This window comes from Juglans microcarpa x Juglans regia, chromosome 1D (genome assembly GCF_004785595.1).
Source record: "Juglans microcarpa x Juglans regia isolate MS1-56 chromosome 1D, Jm3101_v1.0, whole genome shotgun sequence".
Taxonomy (NCBI): domain Eukaryota; kingdom Viridiplantae; phylum Streptophyta; class Magnoliopsida; order Fagales; family Juglandaceae; genus Juglans; species Juglans microcarpa x Juglans regia.
The window spans coordinates 45,281,494-45,301,352 of record NC_054594.1 but is presented as its reverse complement, the minus strand read 5'-3'; the positions used below and the strand labels follow the sequence as shown (position 1 = coordinate 45,301,352).

Sequence of the window (19,859 nt, the reverse complement as noted above, 5' to 3'; positions counted from 1 at the left end):
CAGCGATCTTTCTTTGTCACTATAAGTTATGACAACGTTCCTTGGTGTTCTAACGGAATTGTAGTCCAAACTTACATGGGGAATGCAGATCAAGTAGATTCTAATAAGTGAAAGATTTGTACAAATTATAATATAAAGTCCCGTAGACTTTTAATAAAAAAATAGATTCCACAATAAAAAATATATATATATAAAAAAAAAAAAAGTTTGCTTTTTTAGTGATACCCACAGTCTGTTATGAGCCGTTGTCTCTCTCCTGCCAATTAATTACTAATTTTGGTAATTGCACAAATATATTTAAGAAGACGTCGTTGTCAGTGTCACGTTGTCCATGGGTAGAGGATACTCATCCTTAACTTTTCTTTTCTTTTTGGCCACCAGTAGCATTTGGGGTTTGCGTTGCCTTTTACTAATTTATTTACTAGTGATGCTAAAAAAGTAAATTCCTTATCCTTCCACGTAGAATAAAAAAGTAAATTCGTTCCCTTTTTTTTTTTAAAAGGAATTGACGATCTAAAATTGTATTAAATCCATTGATACGTAGAAACATTAAATTCATTATTGCTAAATTCATCTTATTTGGTGATTTTTCTTTTTGTAATTGAATGTTTAAGGAGCCCTCGTTGTAATTTTTATGTCATTCATTAAACACTTCCTCAGAGCATCATCGTTTTTTTTTTTTTTTTTTTTAACTCCATCAAGAAATAATAAGTCTACAAGGAGATAGCTTAATGTAATTAAATCGATTTTATAATAAAAGAAACATTATAATCTGATATATCATATCAAACTAAATAATTTTTTAGTAATTTTCTTTGAATGTCAAACCTTTCTAATCATGTTTAATTAATTAATCTCCACATATGCTCTTCCGATATCTTGATTCCGGTATGGGCAGTATGGCCTTGCGAAGTTATTGCGAACGTTGTTGTCTAAAAAGGAGCAGATTTCATAAAGAGTTCTGCAAGAATTCAGCACTCAGGTTAACAAGATAGAAAACTAGAAATAATAATTCAGCCATCATATATCATATATTCTCCCGAATCCTCAAGAAGCTTCAACTGAGAGCCGGTAAAACCGAGAATTCAGGTTCACATCTTGCTAACAACTAGACAGCAGCTAAAGGAGATAAAAAGCAGAGCTTGATGTCGCTCGACAATAACAGGGAGCTCAACTGGATCCCAAGGGAGAACACCGTACAAGCACATGAGCTTGCAAGGTGGGCTGAAAAATAAAAGTGGTTTAGAGTCATAAATGTAAAAGTAATACCCAACCACCTCATTAAGTGGGAGGTCTCTAACCCACACCATGATATGTATGTTATGTTTCGAAGTTATATGAAAGTTTATTTAGCAAAAAACCCTAGACAGCTGCTACATATCTACGTCCACATTATGCTAATTAGACACTAGCTAACTTGTCTACGCGCGTGGAGACATGAACTCAGGTCAAAAATTACGTAAACAATGTTAAAAGACCTCCCAAGACAACCTGACTACAAGCACCCGGAAAAATGCATCCAAAGGGAGAGCTTCTCTACAGAATAGCCACATCCAAGTAATCTCCAATCTGCATTGGTGAACATAAGTTGGTAACAACTTGGAAATATAACAATTATCCAAGGACCCAAAAGAGTATTGTTTTACCTGAAAGTGAAGTTCAGCCAATGTCTTGCTGTCATCTAGTCTTCTGTTTCCAAATGAATAGGCCATCCCCACCTTCACGAATCAATTGTATATTTCACAGTCAGAACCTTGTTATAGGTATCATTTAGGTGTCAACCAATAAAACATTTTTTTTTAATATAAGTAAGAAGATATTTTATTGATATTTGAATAGGCATAGCCCAAGTACACAGGAAGTATAGATGTGATTACACCTAGTTAGGAACTAGAAGGTGTCAACAATAAAACATACTCGCAATTACAAATCTATAACGTCAATCCACACAACCAATTAACATATTAGTGCTATTTTAATAAGTAAACACAACTAATTAACATATTAGAGCTATTTTAATAAGTAACATTTCAGATCCATGATAACATATCATAACCATTTGGCTGTCACATCAACCACAGGTATAATTAAATGGCAATGCAATGTTAAATATAACAAGGTTGCGTACACCATAGTGGAAATAAAAGCATGATCCGTGCAGCAATTTCTCCAATTCCTTGAATTATTTGTCAAATTGGTTCCAATCTTTTCATCATAAAACACTAAACAAAATATATGATGGACGTGATTATAGGAGAAAGAATAGGAAATTATGCTGTGGTCACATTTTTTTATAGTTAATCAAGAAGTTTTTTTATAATATAATAGGCATAGATGTGGCCACATATGTTCATAATGTACAATACCAATTTCTATCCATTCATTAATGCAGGCACATATTGAAGAGTTCCAAAACTGACTCAAATAAATGATTATACATCAGCAGACAGAGACAGAACTATGGTTGTTTTATTAACACAATCACACAAGAGAATGAAAGAGAGTGAGTAACCTCCTTCACTTTAAAACGGCCATTTTTATCAGGATATACAAAAGCAAATGATAGTTTTGCATTTTTTCTCCTTGCAGCTGGAGCTACCTCTTTGACCTGTAGAAGAAACAAAAGAAATGATGGTACTGAAAGAAAATAATAATGAAAAAGAAATGATTTCTGCAAACAAATAAGTAAAAAAAATATGAACTATAATTTCATATGATATATAGCAAGAAAGGCACTCATCTTAAGTAGTGTTCATTATATCAGTTACCATTCAAAAGCACAATGTAACTCAAACATTGTGCACCGAAACATAAACCATATTTTTTTTTTTTTGTAAGTAAACATAAACCATATTACCACTATTTATACTTTCCAATGGCAGCACGATGGCACATGGTCGTTCAATCTTTTCAGGATCACACCAAATCTTTTTTTAATTCTTTCCTTTTTTTATAGGTAGCAAGATCACAACAAATTCGTTAATCACTAAAAGATGCAATCTAACAAAAACCTGTCAGTTTTTGCCAAAAACAAAATCCATAGCTCATAACAAGCTTATCCCGATTATCCATTTATGCCCACTTCTTAATGATTACCAAAGACCTAACCAATTTTTAGTACAATACCCCACTTTCTCCATTTGCAACCTCATCCCTTGTCATCTAGTTTAAACCAGACCTAAAAAGTCCATTGGCTGTGCCTGCTACCAGGGGTCCAGGTCCACAGACTCCAATTGATAACCCAAGAATTTATCAAATTCCGAGTATGGCACAATTATTTGAGCATTATTTTTCAATAGGTAATCAAGAAGTTTTATTCATAAAAGAAGGCATAGCCCAAGTACACAGGAAGTATACATGAGAAGTACCTAACTAGGGTTTATGACCGAAAGTAGAAAATATGACCATTTAGTCCATTAAAATAAATGAGCCCCGCCCATAAGAACAAGGTTTTAAAGAAAATAAATTTAAGCTCATCCATTTTCATCTCGTGATCCTTGAAGCTTCTATCAATTCTCTCCCACCAAATGCACCAACACATACATATAGGAGCCATTCTCCAGATAGCTGCCACTTGTGGATTACCTTGGAGGCCTCTCCAGCTACCATTTGACCATTATTAAACTGTGTGCCTTTTTTATTGGAAATTACACTCTTATAAGCCATCATATTAGTTGACCAGGGCCAGAGTAGCAGCTAGTGCCATCAATTGTAGGTAATGTAGGCCCAAAGGTTCTCAAGTATCAACACTAAAAGAATTTGCACTACTACAGTGTTCAGTAGTATATAGATATAAATGCATGCATATCCAACGTATGGGGCATGTGTAAATGAGCACACAAATACAAAACCATTGAACCAAAAACAAAAACAAAGTGCACAGAGAGAGAGAGAGAGAGAGAGAGATGGCATACCAGATCGGTTAACTCACGAAGAGTAGCATCTTTCCAGGTATAAATTTGAACCTCATCCTTGGGCACCTTGCCTCTCACAGCAAATTCTTCATCATTATGATGACCTCCAATCTACAAAGAATTCAACAAGTTGTAACTACGATTTCCACATAGAACATCAAGTTTCAAAGTCTAAGACAACAGTAGAGACTAGCTCTTCAACGGGCATTCATGGTCTTAAACTTAGAAACTTCACAATTCATAAACAGTTATTTACTACCGCCTCTTGTTTTCGACTTAAAATCCAATACAGATTTATTAAACGATTACATCTTGATAATGATGATTGCTTACAAGAAAGAAAAATAATAATAAGTTCCCAGATGTTTAGTTGAGACTCAATTAAGATGCCCCAAGTGGCATGCAGAATTTGAAATATGTTAACTTTGAAGGCTAAGAATACAAACTTCATTATTTAAGAGCTTCGCACAATCAAGAAAAACAATGATTTCGTACTCTTGGAATAGGAAGAAAATGTATTATGGAGCTTTGATAACAGACATACCTTGGTGAAAACTCGAAGCAACAACGGGCAAGTCTGCAAGCAATTTAAGAACGAGATCAAGAAACAGAATTTTGAGACAATAAAACTTTAGGGCGATTAAACATTGCACAAGATAGTAAAGAAATACCAAAACTAAGAATTCAAAATCGGCAATCCTAAAAAAGCAACAACAGAGAGAGAGAGAGAGAGAGAGCACCTTTTCGCGATCGACGGGCTCGAAGCGAGGGCGAAGAAAAGCGGGATGGCCTCTTGGAGGTGGACCCAGGGGTCTCCCTCCTTGTCTCCTTTGCGCTTCTGCTGCTCCTGCGAGTGCCATCTCTCTCGCACACCCACACAGCTTCTGTTTGGTCTTCAGTCGACCCTTCACCCTTCCTCAGAGATTGAAGAAACCCCTGGGCCCTGTTTCTCTGTTCTCTGCATCTTAGCAAGGTCAAGGTGGGTTTGTTGGTGGTCATGGGCCAGAACTATAGGTATTTGAGCCTGCCCCAAAGAAAGAAAAAAAACGCACAACAGACAACCCCAAGCACACGACCAGGGCCACTAGCCCACGCAACTATACTCTCCACAACAGTGACTGGATACTTATAATATCTCAAGATATTTGTGAATAATAATAAAATAATTTAAGTTAAAATTTTTTATTAAATTTTAAAAAATAAGATATAAAAACTTGAATAAAAATATTATAAAATTAAAAATTGTTTGAATATTATTTTTATTTTAAAATTTGAAAAAATTTATCATTTATTGTATTTTATTTAGAAGTTTGGAAAATTTTGTGATGATTAGATCATAATTAGATAAAAAAGTTAGAGATTTGAAATTAAAATTATTTTATATTTAAGTGATATTTGGAAAGGAAATAACTAAGAATAGTTGTGTTCCCAAATTAACTCTTAGGCTTCGTTTGGATGCTTAATTCCTCTCAACTCATCATTACAACTTTTTCAAATTTCAATACAAAATATAATAAACAATTCAACTTTTTCAAATCCCAAAATAATAATAATATTAAAAAATAATATTCTAACAATATTTTATCATCTCAACTCAACTCATTTCAACATCCAAACCTAACCTTAATATGGACCAGATGAGAGACCCATGCATGTATGTTTCGTCAATATTACGCTTAATGGTTTTAATTGGAGAAGTATTATTTGTTTCCCAACGAAATTTCACAGAAATAAATTTATGAATTGATAACTTTTTGGTGTAAATAAGATTTAACATATGAAATCTAATCTAATCGTGTTAGTTTGTGTACTTTTAACACTTCTCAAATGAAAATATAGGCATTGTTTTGTTCGTCTTCACACGTATATATTTGTCGAATTTGGTAAATGAAGATGCCATACAGCTTTAGGGTTATAAATGCATGTTTTGAATACATGGTTTGCTAAAACAAAACAAAAGACTAATAATACGATCCACTTCGATCATTTACTCCCTAAATTTTAATTGGAAAATGATTTACATACAATATTTTTTATAATACTTTATACAACTATATTTTAAATGATGGGTATTTTTGTAAAACATCTTATAAAAGTAACATAATTTTATAAAAATATCCTAATTTTATAACATTGTTGTGTAATGTGTCATATAATGTATTGTGTGTATATCATTGCTCTAACTTTAACAGAAATATGTGTAAAAATACCAAAAGAAAAAAAAAGACCCTCTAATATTAGAACTCAAACATGATTAAATGCATTAAGACGAAGGGTAGTTTATATATATATATATATATATATATATATAAAAGAAATTCTATTTGGAGCTTACACCACGCAGTACCACTACCTAATCAATATATGATTTGTTATTTTTATCCTTCTATCTTAATATATGTGTTTTCATATATTGAATTTCAAAAATAACAAATGAAGTACTATGTGATATAAGACTTATTCGTAACATTCACTACAAGAAATTAAAATGGATTTTTGCGATCAATTTATTGCAACCAAAAGACTATTCACAACTAATTTTAGTTGCAAATAGTCATTTCATGTAATTAATTGGTCGTAAATAAGCAGTTTTCTTGTAGTGATTTCTCTATGGATATTTATATATATTTCTATTGAGGTGAATTGGGAAAAATATAATTAATCATCCCAAAATTAATTAATCATCCCGGCCAGTTAGCTAGGTAGATACCGATCGAGAAAGATACAAACTCACGAATCTGCGGTTGTTACAAGAGAATCCACAGGATCTTTTAACGTACCCATGTATGATGATCATGTGAATGTCCATGCATGATCCCCGGCAAGAGCTGCATGCATGCAGTGCCATTGAAAGCATCTTCTTTTAAGGTGTGAGGTACTGCCATGCATATTACATTGCCATTATTCTCACCTAAATCTACGTACGACCACCTTAGTGTAATTAAGCTATAATTAATTAGGAAAACTAGATCAGATAATGAAATTAATTTATTATTATTCAAAATGGCAAAAAAAAAAAAAAAAACATATAATTCTATGATTACATTACACCCATCCGATCGACTGACTAGGCATTGATCTTTTGTTCTTGCCTCTTCTTTACACGGAAACAATTAAGCACCCGGCCGGCCAGCAGGGTTAATGGTGGAGCTTGAAAGCTCAGTTGACAGTAAAGGCTATGCAAAATATGGAAAGTTTGCATTGAAAAACCATGACAGTACTGTTATCAAAGCTTTCCTACAATGGAATGCCCTAACCATCCCCACCACCCTCTTAGATTAGACCCCAAAGATGGGTTGTCACTTGTCACTCTTCAAGGCTGATGGACACCACTTTGGAAAACAGCTTTATTGCTACAGCCTGTAGCTAGGATTACTCATTTTCTTTACCTTTTTTTTCTCTTTTCCACCTGATCTTTTCATATGTCCAGCTCTTTGTAGTAACTTCTCCTTGATAAATGATATTGCCGGGTGGGCGCATGTTTTGTTAATTTTATGGGTTGTCAAGGTTGGCAAAGGGCTAATGTTACAATTATCATGTACATTACATGAATACTGACTACTGGTACGATCGATCGAGCATTAGGATCGAACATAGCTAGCTAGGCTCATGAAATCATGCATTAATCTCATGAATATGCACAATTACTCGTCCAACTGGCCGCTTAATTAACTTATAATAACAGTACAGCTAGCTTTGGCATGCATGCAACAAGTTTTGGTATTGGGATATAGGACGCGGCCGAAATTGATATTAATATGATCTGCATGGCTCGTAATTTTACATTTTTTATATATAAATAATAAACAAGTCAGAGTTTGAACAATGAGCTGAGTGAGTACTGGGTGAGAATCATTCAAACCATATAATTCCAAAGAAGGGGCAATGACGATGACACTCGGACAAGCAACCTGCAAATCCAGACTGTGTCAATAAGCTAAATAAGGCAAACTATGGGGATGGGCAATGACATTATTGAAAAACTGGGGTTGATAGATAAATAAAATAACATGAGTACCGCCCAAAAAAAAAAAAAACTTGGACACGCAATATATATATATATACTCATCAGTCATCACATGCACTGTAACCATTGCCACGTATGAATTAGTAACCTTGTTTTGTCCGAAAGGACATGTTAATGATATGACATGTGAAAGGTGCTGCATGGAATAATATTGTCCCCACATGCTGGAGTACTTTTTCTCATGAAAACTCTTTTTGGGGACTTAATTTGTTTCTCCAATTTGCAATATAGGACAGTGCTAGCGTTAATTCCGTGGGCAAGACATGAATGATCTCTCCTCCACGGCCTAATTGACTCTTATAGGCTTGAAGATTTGAAGAATTACTGTACTGCTCGTTAATTATATTAATTGCCTTAATTATGACCTATTTCAACATCCCAGCTTTTAATACATGAAATCCCAGCTCATGATCTAAGCTTTTATACATCGACCTTCCTTTGCAAGTAATTGGCTTTTAATTAAAGATGATGATCAATGATCAGTTCATGTACGTGCGTCTATAGCTGGTCGGGACATTAATCTAAACGCGCGTTGCATTAAAATGAGATTATATATGGGCATAATATATATGCTAAGTCGTCATTATAAAATAGTTATCATGCATCAAGTTAGTGCTGCGCTGGTTGCGGAGTGTATAAGTAATATGATATGATCCAAATATCACACATTACTTGGTGCAAATTAACGTACGTAATCATCATGTACGTGTATATAATGATCAGCCAGCTTTAATTTATATGATATATAATTACATTACTTAATTAGGCGAGATATTTGTATCATGTATTATAATATTATATATATACACAATAATTTCGGATGTCACCTTTCATATATATATACCTAACGATCATGGGATTCCTTGCAGGTTGAACAAATTATTAATTAAATTTGACGACGCGATAGTACATATGGTATAATTAATGTATGCATAAACCTGAGAGCTGGTGGCATACGTAATTGCGTTGATCAAAAGTCGTGAATTGATTTGATCCACAAAATTTAAACTCACTCGCGAGAGGATTTGCAGTTTAACAAGATATTGACCAAATTGTAATTTGGGTCCTTTTATGGCATGCATGCATGCAGGTCACGAAAACGATATATATCCAAAGAAACATATATAATATACGAATTTTCGGATTTCTTTTTATCAGAATATTGACAGTAGTACTACGCTTCTTTTGAAATTTCCCTTACCTTTATAGTTATATAAGATTTCCGAATAATACCATGAATTAAAATTTAGCTCCTAAGTGGGAAAAAAAAATAATTTGAACATCACTTTTTATATTCCATCAAAATCAATTTCATCAATTTCTTCCAACATATCATGTCAACTTGTAGATCGATCATAGTAACATTAAATTATCATTTTAAGTATTAGCCATTTTTATCAACATGATGAGTCCAATCAAAAAGTTTATTAATCCGTTCTCTAGTGATCATATTATATAACAATTTTAGGCCACCCCCAACAATAAATTCATCCAAAGTGCATGCATGTACTTAATTATTTCTCGTGGTTTTGGTCACTTAATATATATATATATATATATATATATATATATATATATATATATATATTCATGATCATGACAATAGGAATGACACAAATTGCTAAATTTTGGTTAGTTTTGAATAAATTATGGCTAGTACTGCTAGTAGCTAGTACGTACTACATGTATGCCTTAACTGGTCACTAATTAATTATACTCATTTCTACAAATTTATAAGTCTTGCCCCAAGGAGTAAAGAAATTAATATTTTACATGAAATTCATAGCATCAAACATTATTTTTTGAGAAGTTTCCTTTGTTTCCAACCGTATTACAATTCAATATATATATACACATACATCACTATATATATATCTGTAACCGGCCTAGCTATAATTTGTTCTCATGTACGAGTCTTAGAATAGGAACTTCAAATTAAGCTCAAATCCTGTACGTGATATCTTTTAATTCATGTAACCATATTAATTAATTTATAGACTTTATTGTACAATATATATCCAATTTCTTTGTAGCCAAGCTATAAGAGTCTTATAACCCAAATATATATATATATATATATATATATATCCATTATCAAGGGCTAGCTACAATAATATTATATATTTATATCCTTAATTTGACCTTAATTTACTTCAAAAAGATGGAGAAGTAAATTAAAAAGAACGGGATAATAAATTAGGTCTCCAAATTGATCATAATCACATTTCAAACTTGGTGTAAAATTCACGTACGTGCATTGTGGCTAGGTATATACTAAATATTAATTATGGTTTTTCCAATTTAATTTTCATATATTTCATGTCAAGTAGTAAGTAATTATCTACTCCCCTGTCAAACAAGCATTTGGGATTGATCCAAAATTAGCTCGAATTAATTCCCAAAACCTAATTAGATTTATGGGCATTCGTGTTTCAATAATTTATCTGATCGAACTGAATGGGATTCGATCAGCCGCCAAATATCATTTACAACCAACATTCTTAAATCCAAAGTTGTCGAAAAATATTAGTTCTAGACTTGATTAAGTTCTATATATAAGGAGTACTCGCTATTACCCAAAATTATCCCATATACATATATATATATATATATATTAATTTATTATATTCGAGAAACTAAATTGTTCTTAACTGCAACTGAATGTTCATGAATTCTACAAAAATTACTTAATATCAAATCCTTAAATTTAAAAATAATAATAAAAAAAAACTAAACAAAGATTAATAATTTTGACTCAAAAGAACTTTATCAAAGATTAGGTGTAAATTACCAATTAGTGGCTGCACATACATGACTCGGATCTTGAAGTTACGCTTGAAAGCAAGGCGCGTGGGATGAATATTTATTACCTTACAAGAACTGAAGGCAAGTCTGCACTCACAGTGCATGAGAGATCAGAAAGAGAGAAAGGGAGAGATGAATGCAGCATTTGCTAAAATTAAAATGGAAAAGAGAATGAGAAGGAAGAATTACTGGGTTTCCATTTTGTTGTAAAAGATATTATATAGAGTCCCAGTCCTCCTATCGATATTCGTTTCTAAGTTCTAACACAGCCCAACAAACTTCCACTTCTCTCAGAAAAGCCCTTGTTTCCCATACCTACTCCATGTAATATTTATATTCCACACCTCCATTTTTGTACAACCTCAAACCACTGCATGATATAATTCCAACCCTGTTTGAGAGAGAGAGAGAGAGAGAGAAAAACTGAACAGCCCAGACTTACACTTGCACATAGGTTATACTATTTGTAGGTTTTAATATTGTCCAGAAAGAGAAAGAGAGGATGGGGAGGGGGAAAGTCGAGCTGAAGAGGATTGAGAACAAGATCAACCGCCAAGTTACTTTCTCAAAGAGGAGGAATGGTTTGCTCAAGAAAGCTTATGAGCTTTCTGTTCTTTGTGATGCTGAGGTTGCTGTCATCATTTTCTCTAGTCGTGGCAAGCTTTATGAGTTCGGAAGCGCGGGGTAAACCCCGATATCCCATTCTCTCTAACACTACCGAGCTCTTTCTTTGCATTTTTCTCGATCTTTTATGTATTCAGCTGCTTTTTTTTTTTTTTTTCTGTTTTTGGGCTTAGACGTTTAGTGGTCTAAATTCCGATGCATTCACCTACGTTTTGTAATCTAGATTTAAAGCTTTTCTAAACATTTATCGTCCTGATCGGTAATTCTCTCCTGTTCTCTCTCTCTCTCTCTCTCTCTCTCTAGATTACCTAGTCTTCGTTTCCGAAGCTTTCTTTCCGTCTTTTGGATTTCTGTGTTCCTCTTCCGTTACCTACATATAACATATGTTGATACTGCACAAGTTAATTGCTTTCTTGATCTACACACCTCTCTCTGACAGCTCTCTCTCTCTCTCTCTCTCTCTCTCTCTCTCCATCCCTTCTATATCCTTCTTTTCTCGTTGTTCGGCTTTTGCTTCTGGGGTTACATGTTTTTGGATCGACGAAGGCGGAGGTTCATGAATTTCAGAGATCATCAGCTTTTTACCAATCACAGATCGACACGTTACATGGTCCTTTCAGATCCTCACTTTCTGTTTGAGCGTACTGTCTCTCAACCCTGGCTTTCTTGGTCTTGGTTAGATTTTCATGGGGTTGTGATGGAACAGTACAAGCTTTTTCTTTCTTAGACATGAAACAGCCTCATATTATTCAACTGAAGTCCTATGACTGGTAAGGAAGCTCTGTGTCTCAGACCTCTGTGTAAGATCTAGGGTTTTGCATCTCTCTCCAGGAAAACGTTAAAATTTTAACGCTGAGTACCAAATCCAGTGGAATTCTCACAATTCTGGGAATGTAAACTTGTCTTCATCTCTTTTGGTCCTTTTATCCTGTGGGTTTATCACCGTTCCTGCTCCATCTTCATCTCTTTAATTGCTGGACTCTGGCTGGGGTGGCAAATCAAACACACCCATGATTCTCAACTAGTACTCTTTTGGGGGTCTCCGGTCCTCTCCATCTCTCCATATCTCTCTCTCTCTCTATCTCTCTCTCTCTCTCTCTCTCTCTCTCAAAAATGACAACAGTGGGTCGAGTGTGGTAGAGAAAATGAGAAATTAAGCACATCCTAGCTTGTGGGATTTCTTCTGTTTTAGGGTTTTTAAAATTTTACTGATCAATTCCATATTTTTCGGAAAAGCTAGGAAGCAAATCAACAACGCATAGGTTCAGGTTTTGCAATTCCTCGTTATACCCGATCTAATTCTCAGATGTTTTTAGTTTCACCACTGGTTCGCTCACCCTCTCTCACCTATGCACATGACTAAGATGCAGTAATTGTTCTGTGCTCATGATCCATTCTTTAAAATTAGAAACTTAATTTAGGGTAACGGAGATCACCTGGTGAAGTCGTCGGGGCCGGGAGGAGATATGAAAGATTTTAGTATTCCCCACACTCAAATGTCATAAAAACACAGTACTATATGTTAGCTAGCTAGAAGCAGTGAAGTTCAGGTTAAATTAGAAAAAAATGGGTGCCGCTATACATTTTTTGTTCATGACGGTCTGAGATCGATACTGTATCTCAGTCCAGTTTTCAAGTCGTATGTTCCCATTGAATATTGTAGCTACAATATATGACATGTCAATTCATCATGTGGATGTTGATCTAGCATATTAAAGTACTACTACAATCACAGCTGATCCAAGTAAGTTCCTTTTCTTTTCTTTTCTTGCATGTTTCTCTTTTTTGGTGAAAAAAGAGCTATCTTTCTCTTACTCATGTGATCTCAAGATTAACCTTTCGGTACTGGAGATGAGACATGCTGTCGCATGTTTCTATACAAGCGGATGTAACCTATATATAGAACCGAGAATTAGGATTAATTGTGATTTTTAATAGCATCCTTCTCCTATATATATTTGTTCTGGACAGATATATATGTTGTAGCATGTTTACTTTTCGTTTCTGACAAATTAAAGAAAATAGACCGAATAAAGAAGTTATATAAACTATATACCCATATTTGATTCTTAATTGCTGAATTAGCGAATACATTTTTTTCAACACATGTTTTTCTATTACTTTTCGATCCTTTCTTATTTTGGACGTTCGAGCGAACCTTAATAAATTTGCTTGAGTAATGGCTGGAGTAATTTATTATATATGCATATAATAATGGAAAGTGAAGAACCTTATTAATTAATTTTCACGTAAGCATGTACTTAAGAGTTAAAAGTATATATATATATATATATATATATATATATATATATATATATTCATGTCTAGCTGTGAGTCGAGCTAATTGAGAACTGAACCTGCATTGGGATTTGCTGATCCACAATGAAACAGGATCCAAATCAGTTCTTATTGTCGTTTGTGCAAGAATAGTTCTTTGGATATAATCCAAGTCATGGATGTTTACCATTGATCATGTAAGTCAAAAGACTAGATAATACAAGAGAACAATCAGCTTTTATATCAGTAATTTTGACGCGATTATCGATATTCCACGATGAGACAGACACAATATAACACTGTGAATTTGAAATATTTTGTATGGATAAAGGTAATCTACACTTTCTATAGTATTCTATTAACTGTATATAGAGTACTATGCTGATTATATTATATATAGCATTCTGCTGTTCTTATTGATCTCTCGATCGATGCTAGGGTTAGGCTAAAACTGATCATGTGGTAATTAATTGCTTTTAACTACCGGTATTTGACTTTTGCAGAATAGCCAAAACACTAGAGCGATACCAGCAGTATTGCTTCACTCCTCTGCAGGACAACGGTGTTGATCAACGTGAAACACAGGTAATTTGTGATCCTTTTTCCAAAATTCTTCCTTAGGCGCTTAAACTGCTGATGATATTAATTCATCGGTATCTTCAATCGATGGAAGATTTGTTCTTAATTCGAATTCTATCTGGTCTGAATTTTGGTTTTGTTTGTCAATGCATGCAGAGCTGGTACCAGGAGGTAGCAAAATTAAAGGCTAAATATGAATCTCTTCAGCTGACTCAAAGGTTTTGCCATTCCCAAAGTGATCTAGAGCCATATATATATATATATATATATATATATATATATATATATATATAATTATGTTGTACAATTAATTGCAGTTGTTAGTCTGATTTTTGTGGATTCGATTTGGATGCCCAACAAATCAATTGACAGACCTGATATATAATTAGTAGCACCATGCATATCTTATGCTTGCTAATATATAACCGGTTATGTACTTGCTTGCTTTAAAAGGCATTTGCTTGGAGAAGATCTTGGACCATTGAGCGTGAAAGAGCTGCAAAACCTTGAGAAGCAGCTTGAAGGAGCTTTGCAACTAGCTAGGCAAAGGAAGGTACTATTCGCATATCTATAGTATAAAAGTCCTCATCTCAGCAGTGATATAGTTTTCTATTATGATCCATGCCTGGCCTCTCTCTCTCTAAACATGAATTTTCCAACAATATTATATATTAAGGCATGCAAAAGGTATTTCGTGGAATATATATATATATATATATGTACACACAGAAGGAATAATATTTCAAATTTTGCTCAGCAAATTGTTTACTATCAAGGGCGCATAGCCTCGTGTTTGTCACTATATATATATAATTTCCTTTCTAGTTAACTGGGATGTCAATTAGATAGTCATGCTACAATTAAAGAATTTGTGAATTTGAATTAAGTATACTTGTCTTTCGTTCTTAATTGCAGACACAAATTATGATAGAACAGATGGAAGAACTTCGCAAAAGGGTAAGTAATCATCATCATCATATATATATATAATTTTCTTCAAATTATGGTTTCTAAGAACATATGGGTCTTATTTGATTCAGACAAGACCATCACGCGGCATGCATGCATGGATATTAATTAGGATTTACCAATAGTCTTGCCTCTAATTGACGGGTACTTTTTGGTACGTACAAAGACACAGCGCCAAGCGATTGTTTAAAGCTAGAGACTGAATTGATGGGAGAAAAAATATTATTGCTTACGAGGACTGTTTTTTTCTTGTCCGACTATGCTTGCTAGCTACATATAATTAAGCAGTGTGATGATCAGTTGCCTACCTAGCTACGCACTATATAAGAAAAGACTGAAGGCCGGTATTAGATTGATCAATCAGCCTTTACTAGTACTTTGACTTTAGGGCACGCACATGCCATACATGGTACTATTTCTTTTTCTTTTTTTACATGCATGTGTAATTATATATATTATATAGAAATTAACAGCAGTAATTAAGGTATTTAATTTATGATCACTAATTTAAATCATGTGATCTCTTCATGCAATATTCTTGTAAATTATATAAGATGATATTTGTTCTTTAATTAGTTAGACGTACTGGCCCTAACATGTAATATTAATAATGATTTATTACTGTGTGGCCTTCTGATTCAATTTGGCAGGAGCGCAGCCTTGGAGACCTCAATCAGCAGCTTAAGATTAAGGTCGTGTGTGTGTGTGTGTGTGTGTATATATATATATATATATATATATATATATATATAGTACATACTTTGAACTATGATTTGCATGCATATATAACTTATATATAATAGTGCGATTTGAATCGCATGACATAATTTGATTTGTAAGATTAAAATTTTAAAATTTATCTTTCAAATCAAATTATGCTAATAGTATGTGATGTAAAAACTTTCAAATAAAATTTTTCATATATGGTTCAGCTTGAGGCAGAAGGACACACCCTTAAGGCTATTCAGAACTTTTGGAACAGTACTGGTACTACTACTTCAGCAGCTGAAAATAGCAACTTTCATCATCATGTGTATCATTCACAAACCAATCCCGTGGAGTGCCAAGTACCCGAGCCTGTCTTACAAATAGGGTATGCTACTAATTAATTACCAGTACTCTCTCGTTAACTTGAGTTCTTCCTGGCCTTTTGACGTACTCCTAAAGTACAGCTTCTATATATAATCTAGGATATGCTTACTCATCGATCGATCGATCGATCTCCCTCTTGCATGAGTACTAGATTAATACTTGAAGAAGATGATCATAACATAGAAAGAGCTAGTTTTTGAGAGAAATCATGCTTAAATATTTGATAACACTTGTTAATTAGATGAAGTACTACTTAATTCTTAAGTAGAAGTAAGTTAATTTTCTAATGACTTTGTCACTGTTTGGAACAGCTACCATCATTATGATCCATCTAATGAGGGATCGTCCGCTTCGAAGAGCATGGCTGGTGGTCATGAGGCTAACTTCATCTCAGGATGGGCTCTTTCAACTCCGTTTAAGTTCTAAAGAGTTTCATGCATTTGACCAATTACATGATTGTCTAATTATGCACACACATATATATTTATATATATTTATGGCTTGTGTATTGGTATTTGCACTATCATGATCCCCAACCTACCTATTTACTTGTTAAGTTACATGATATATATGTGTGCGTACGAGAGATCATGTTTAAATATCACACATGATTTATCTAGCTGCTGCTAGCATCAGTACTGATTTACCGATCTGATGATCATGAGGGCATGCCATATAAATAATTCCCTTTCAATGTCGATCGGATAATTAGTATCATGTAGTTCATTACTCTGTGATGTTGGGCCTAGACTTGCTGCATGCAGAAATGAATAGCACAAATATGAAGGAGCCCGACGTTATTGGTAGATTGTTGCGTTGGACTCTCCAGTGTTGGGGAATATTAGGCAGTCATAAAGCTGCCAGCAACTAGCAAAAGAGTCTTGCTGTGCAGATGTGTGCATACGAACGTCCGTTTGTTAATGTTCGTATACGGATATTGCCAGGTTCCATCTGTACGGATTTTTTACCCAGTAAAAAATTAGAATGATCTTTGCAAAAATTTAAAACATTTTTTTAAATGAAAATTGATACCTAAAAATATTCCCATATATCTGACATTGATTATAAATAAAATATATTTGTGTTCAATCTTAAAAGTACCATAAAAATGACTTTTTATTGATGCTTGTTAAATTAATATGATTGGAAGAAAAAATGAAAAAAAAATGTTGATAATTGTCAAATAGGATATTGCTAAATAGCTGCATGAGCCGATATGGAAATATGGTATTTTCAAATAATCGTATTAAAGGTGAATAATGTCCATATATGGACTCCATACTGACCATGATTATCAATACTTCCAACCATAAACTGCATATCTTCATGTTATCTTCCCTTTATAACTTGTTAATATTTAAAAACAAAACAAAGTGTACGTACGGATGTGATTTGATAAGATTATTATATATCTGCTTCATGGATGGAAGATTTTGAGATCTGGTTTAAGATCGATATACCAACCCGTACTGATCTGTTTGGTCCTCGTAAAACAAGTACAACGTTATGATAATCACGATCATCATCCAACCAGTCTAATGGCAAAGGCTGTACACATGCGAAACGAAAGAAGCGAGTATCAAAAGGTAGGAACAAAATCAGTCTCAGCGTCTGGACCCACTCAATGGTGCGTCTCATCTGACATGGCAATATCCGAGCACGCTAGATTGTCGAGAACAGGAGAACGATTAGGAAATTGGAATGTGGATCGGTGTTTCTGTTGGCAAATAAGTGTAGCTAAGACTAACTCGAAGTATAGTAGCAGAACTAAACGAAAGAAATTGATGACAATCACACAGAAAGAACACCAAGAATTAAGTGGTTCGACTCAAAATGAGTCTACGTCCACTGGTGGGGTCGGTATCGAAGATTTCACTATCAACAGAGATTGAGTACAAATCAATACAACAAAACTTCACAAGGAAGTTATCTCTCAAACTCACTCTAGACTTCTCTCTCAAGAAAACACTTAAAACAAGACCAAAATGTATTCTGAAGAAGTGGGGCAAGAAGTGGGCGCCGTTTGATATTTATAAGAAAAGTGAGAATTCACTTTTGTGAATATTGGCTCGAGCGAACGTCGAGCGAGTGTCGAGCGAACGTAGATATTCTGCACTTCGCTCAAGCCAACAGTTGTGCGAGAGTCGAGCGAAGCTCTCTGCCTGAACTCGCTTGAGCTGGGTGTAGAGCGAGGGTCAAGCGAAGCTCTCTGACTTGGATATTGCTCGAGCTGAATGTCGAGCGAATGTCGAGCGAAACTCTCTGTCTGAATTCGCTCGAGCTGAGTGAACCTCCGCTCGAGCGAACCTACGACACATGCACTGTTCAATCTGAATTCAAGCCACTTCATAACAAATCTCCACCTTGGCTTGAACTCTGCCAAAACACAAAAAACATCTGACCACAAAACCAATCCCCACCACCAAATCCCTTACGGGAATAACAAAATGCGAACACCAATTAAGTCCAAACAAAGTTTGAACTTGTATACTGCAACTGGCTTAGTCATCATATTTGCTGGATTCTCTGTAGTAGCAATCTTCAGAATCTGTATAGCACCCTCTATAACAATCTCTCTGAGAAAATGGTACCTGACATCAATGTGCTTCGTTCTTTCATGATACATTTGATTTTTGGTCAAATGTACTGCACTCTGACTGTCACAAAATACTGAGATCCCATCTTGTTGTAAACCCAAATCATTGACCAAGCCTTTCAACCAAATGGCCTCCTTAACAGCCTCTGCTGCTGCCATGTACTCTGCCTCGGTAGTTGATAAAGCAACAGTGGATTGCAGTGTTGCTTTCCAACTAATAGCTGACCCACACAGAGTGAAAACATAACCTGTCAATGATCTTCTTTTATCTAAGTCTCCAGCATAATCTAAATCAAGAAAACCAGTAACTTTGGAACTGAGATCGACATCTCTATCAAATATTAACCCAAAGTTCAGGGTTCCCCTCAGATACCTGAGTATCCATTTCACAGCCTGCCAATGAGTCTTACCCGGATTAGCCATATACCTGCTAACTACGCTCACGGCTTGTGAAATGTCTGGACGGGTGCAAACCATTGCATACATGATGCTGCCAACTGCACTTGAATAAGGAACACTAGCTATGAACTGTTCCTCTTCAGTTGTCTGAGGAGATAGGCAAGTTGAAAGCTTAAAGTGCGTAGCAAGTGGTGTACTTACTGGTTTGGAATCAAACATCCCAAATCTCTGAAGCACTTTCTCAATGTACTTTTCCTGGGACAAGTACAACTTTCCAGCTTTCCTATCTCTGAAGATTTCCATTCCCAAAATCTTCTTCGCAGCACCTAAGTCTTTCATTTCAAACTCATTTCTGAGTTGGGTTTTTAACAAACATATGTCAGATATGCTTCTAGCAGCAATAAGCATATCATCAATATATAATAGCAAATAAATGAAAGACTTATCAAATAATTCCTTATGATAAACACAACTATCATAGTTACTTCTCAAATAACCATGATCAATCATGAAGGAATCAAACCGCTTATACCATTGCCTTGGCGATTGCTTCAAACCATATAAAGACTTCTTCAAT

At 34.5% G+C, this 19,859-nt stretch overlaps 2 protein-coding genes across 5 annotated transcripts; one reads left to right on the top strand and one right to left on the bottom strand.

Annotated features, from left to right (window-relative positions):
- Positions 1-805: 805 nt before the first annotated feature.
- Positions 806-4,882, bottom strand: LOC121262741 (histone deacetylase complex subunit SAP18). Of its 3 annotated transcripts, none has more exons than XM_041165351.1 (7): positions 4,655-4,882; positions 4,459-4,491; positions 3,915-4,025; positions 2,513-2,608; positions 1,647-1,718; positions 1,492-1,569; positions 806-961 (listed from the first exon to the last, which is right to left on the bottom strand). In XM_041165351.1, the coding sequence occupies exons 1-6, from the start codon at positions 4,772-4,774 to the stop codon at positions 1,537-1,539; spliced, it is 465 nt and encodes a 154-aa protein (XP_041021285.1). In that variant the 5' UTR covers positions 4,775-4,882; the 3' UTR covers positions 806-961; positions 1,492-1,536. The 3 variants fall into 3 exon arrangements, with proteins under 3 accessions (XP_041021285.1, XP_041021278.1, XP_041021271.1); XM_041165344.1 differs by lacking the exon at positions 806-961 and adding an exon at positions 1,001-1,224; XM_041165337.1 differs by lacking the exon at positions 806-961 and having other exon boundaries at positions 1,001-1,569.
- A 5,962-nt stretch (positions 4,883-10,844) lies between these two features.
- On the top strand, positions 10,845-16,810 carry LOC121262684 (agamous-like MADS-box protein MADS3). 2 transcript variants are annotated; one of them, XM_041165274.1, is made up of 8 exons: positions 10,847-11,430; positions 14,151-14,232; positions 14,383-14,444; positions 14,680-14,779; positions 15,142-15,183; positions 15,846-15,887; positions 16,128-16,288; positions 16,599-16,810. In XM_041165274.1, the coding sequence occupies exons 1-8, from the start codon at positions 11,249-11,251 to the stop codon at positions 16,711-16,713; spliced, it is 786 nt and encodes a 261-aa protein (XP_041021208.1). In that variant the 5' UTR covers positions 10,847-11,248; the 3' UTR covers positions 16,714-16,810. The 2 variants fall into 2 exon arrangements, with proteins under 2 accessions (XP_041021214.1, XP_041021208.1); XM_041165280.1 differs by lacking the exon at positions 15,846-15,887 and having other exon boundaries at positions 10,845-11,430.
- Positions 16,811-19,859: the final 3,049 nt, after the last annotated feature.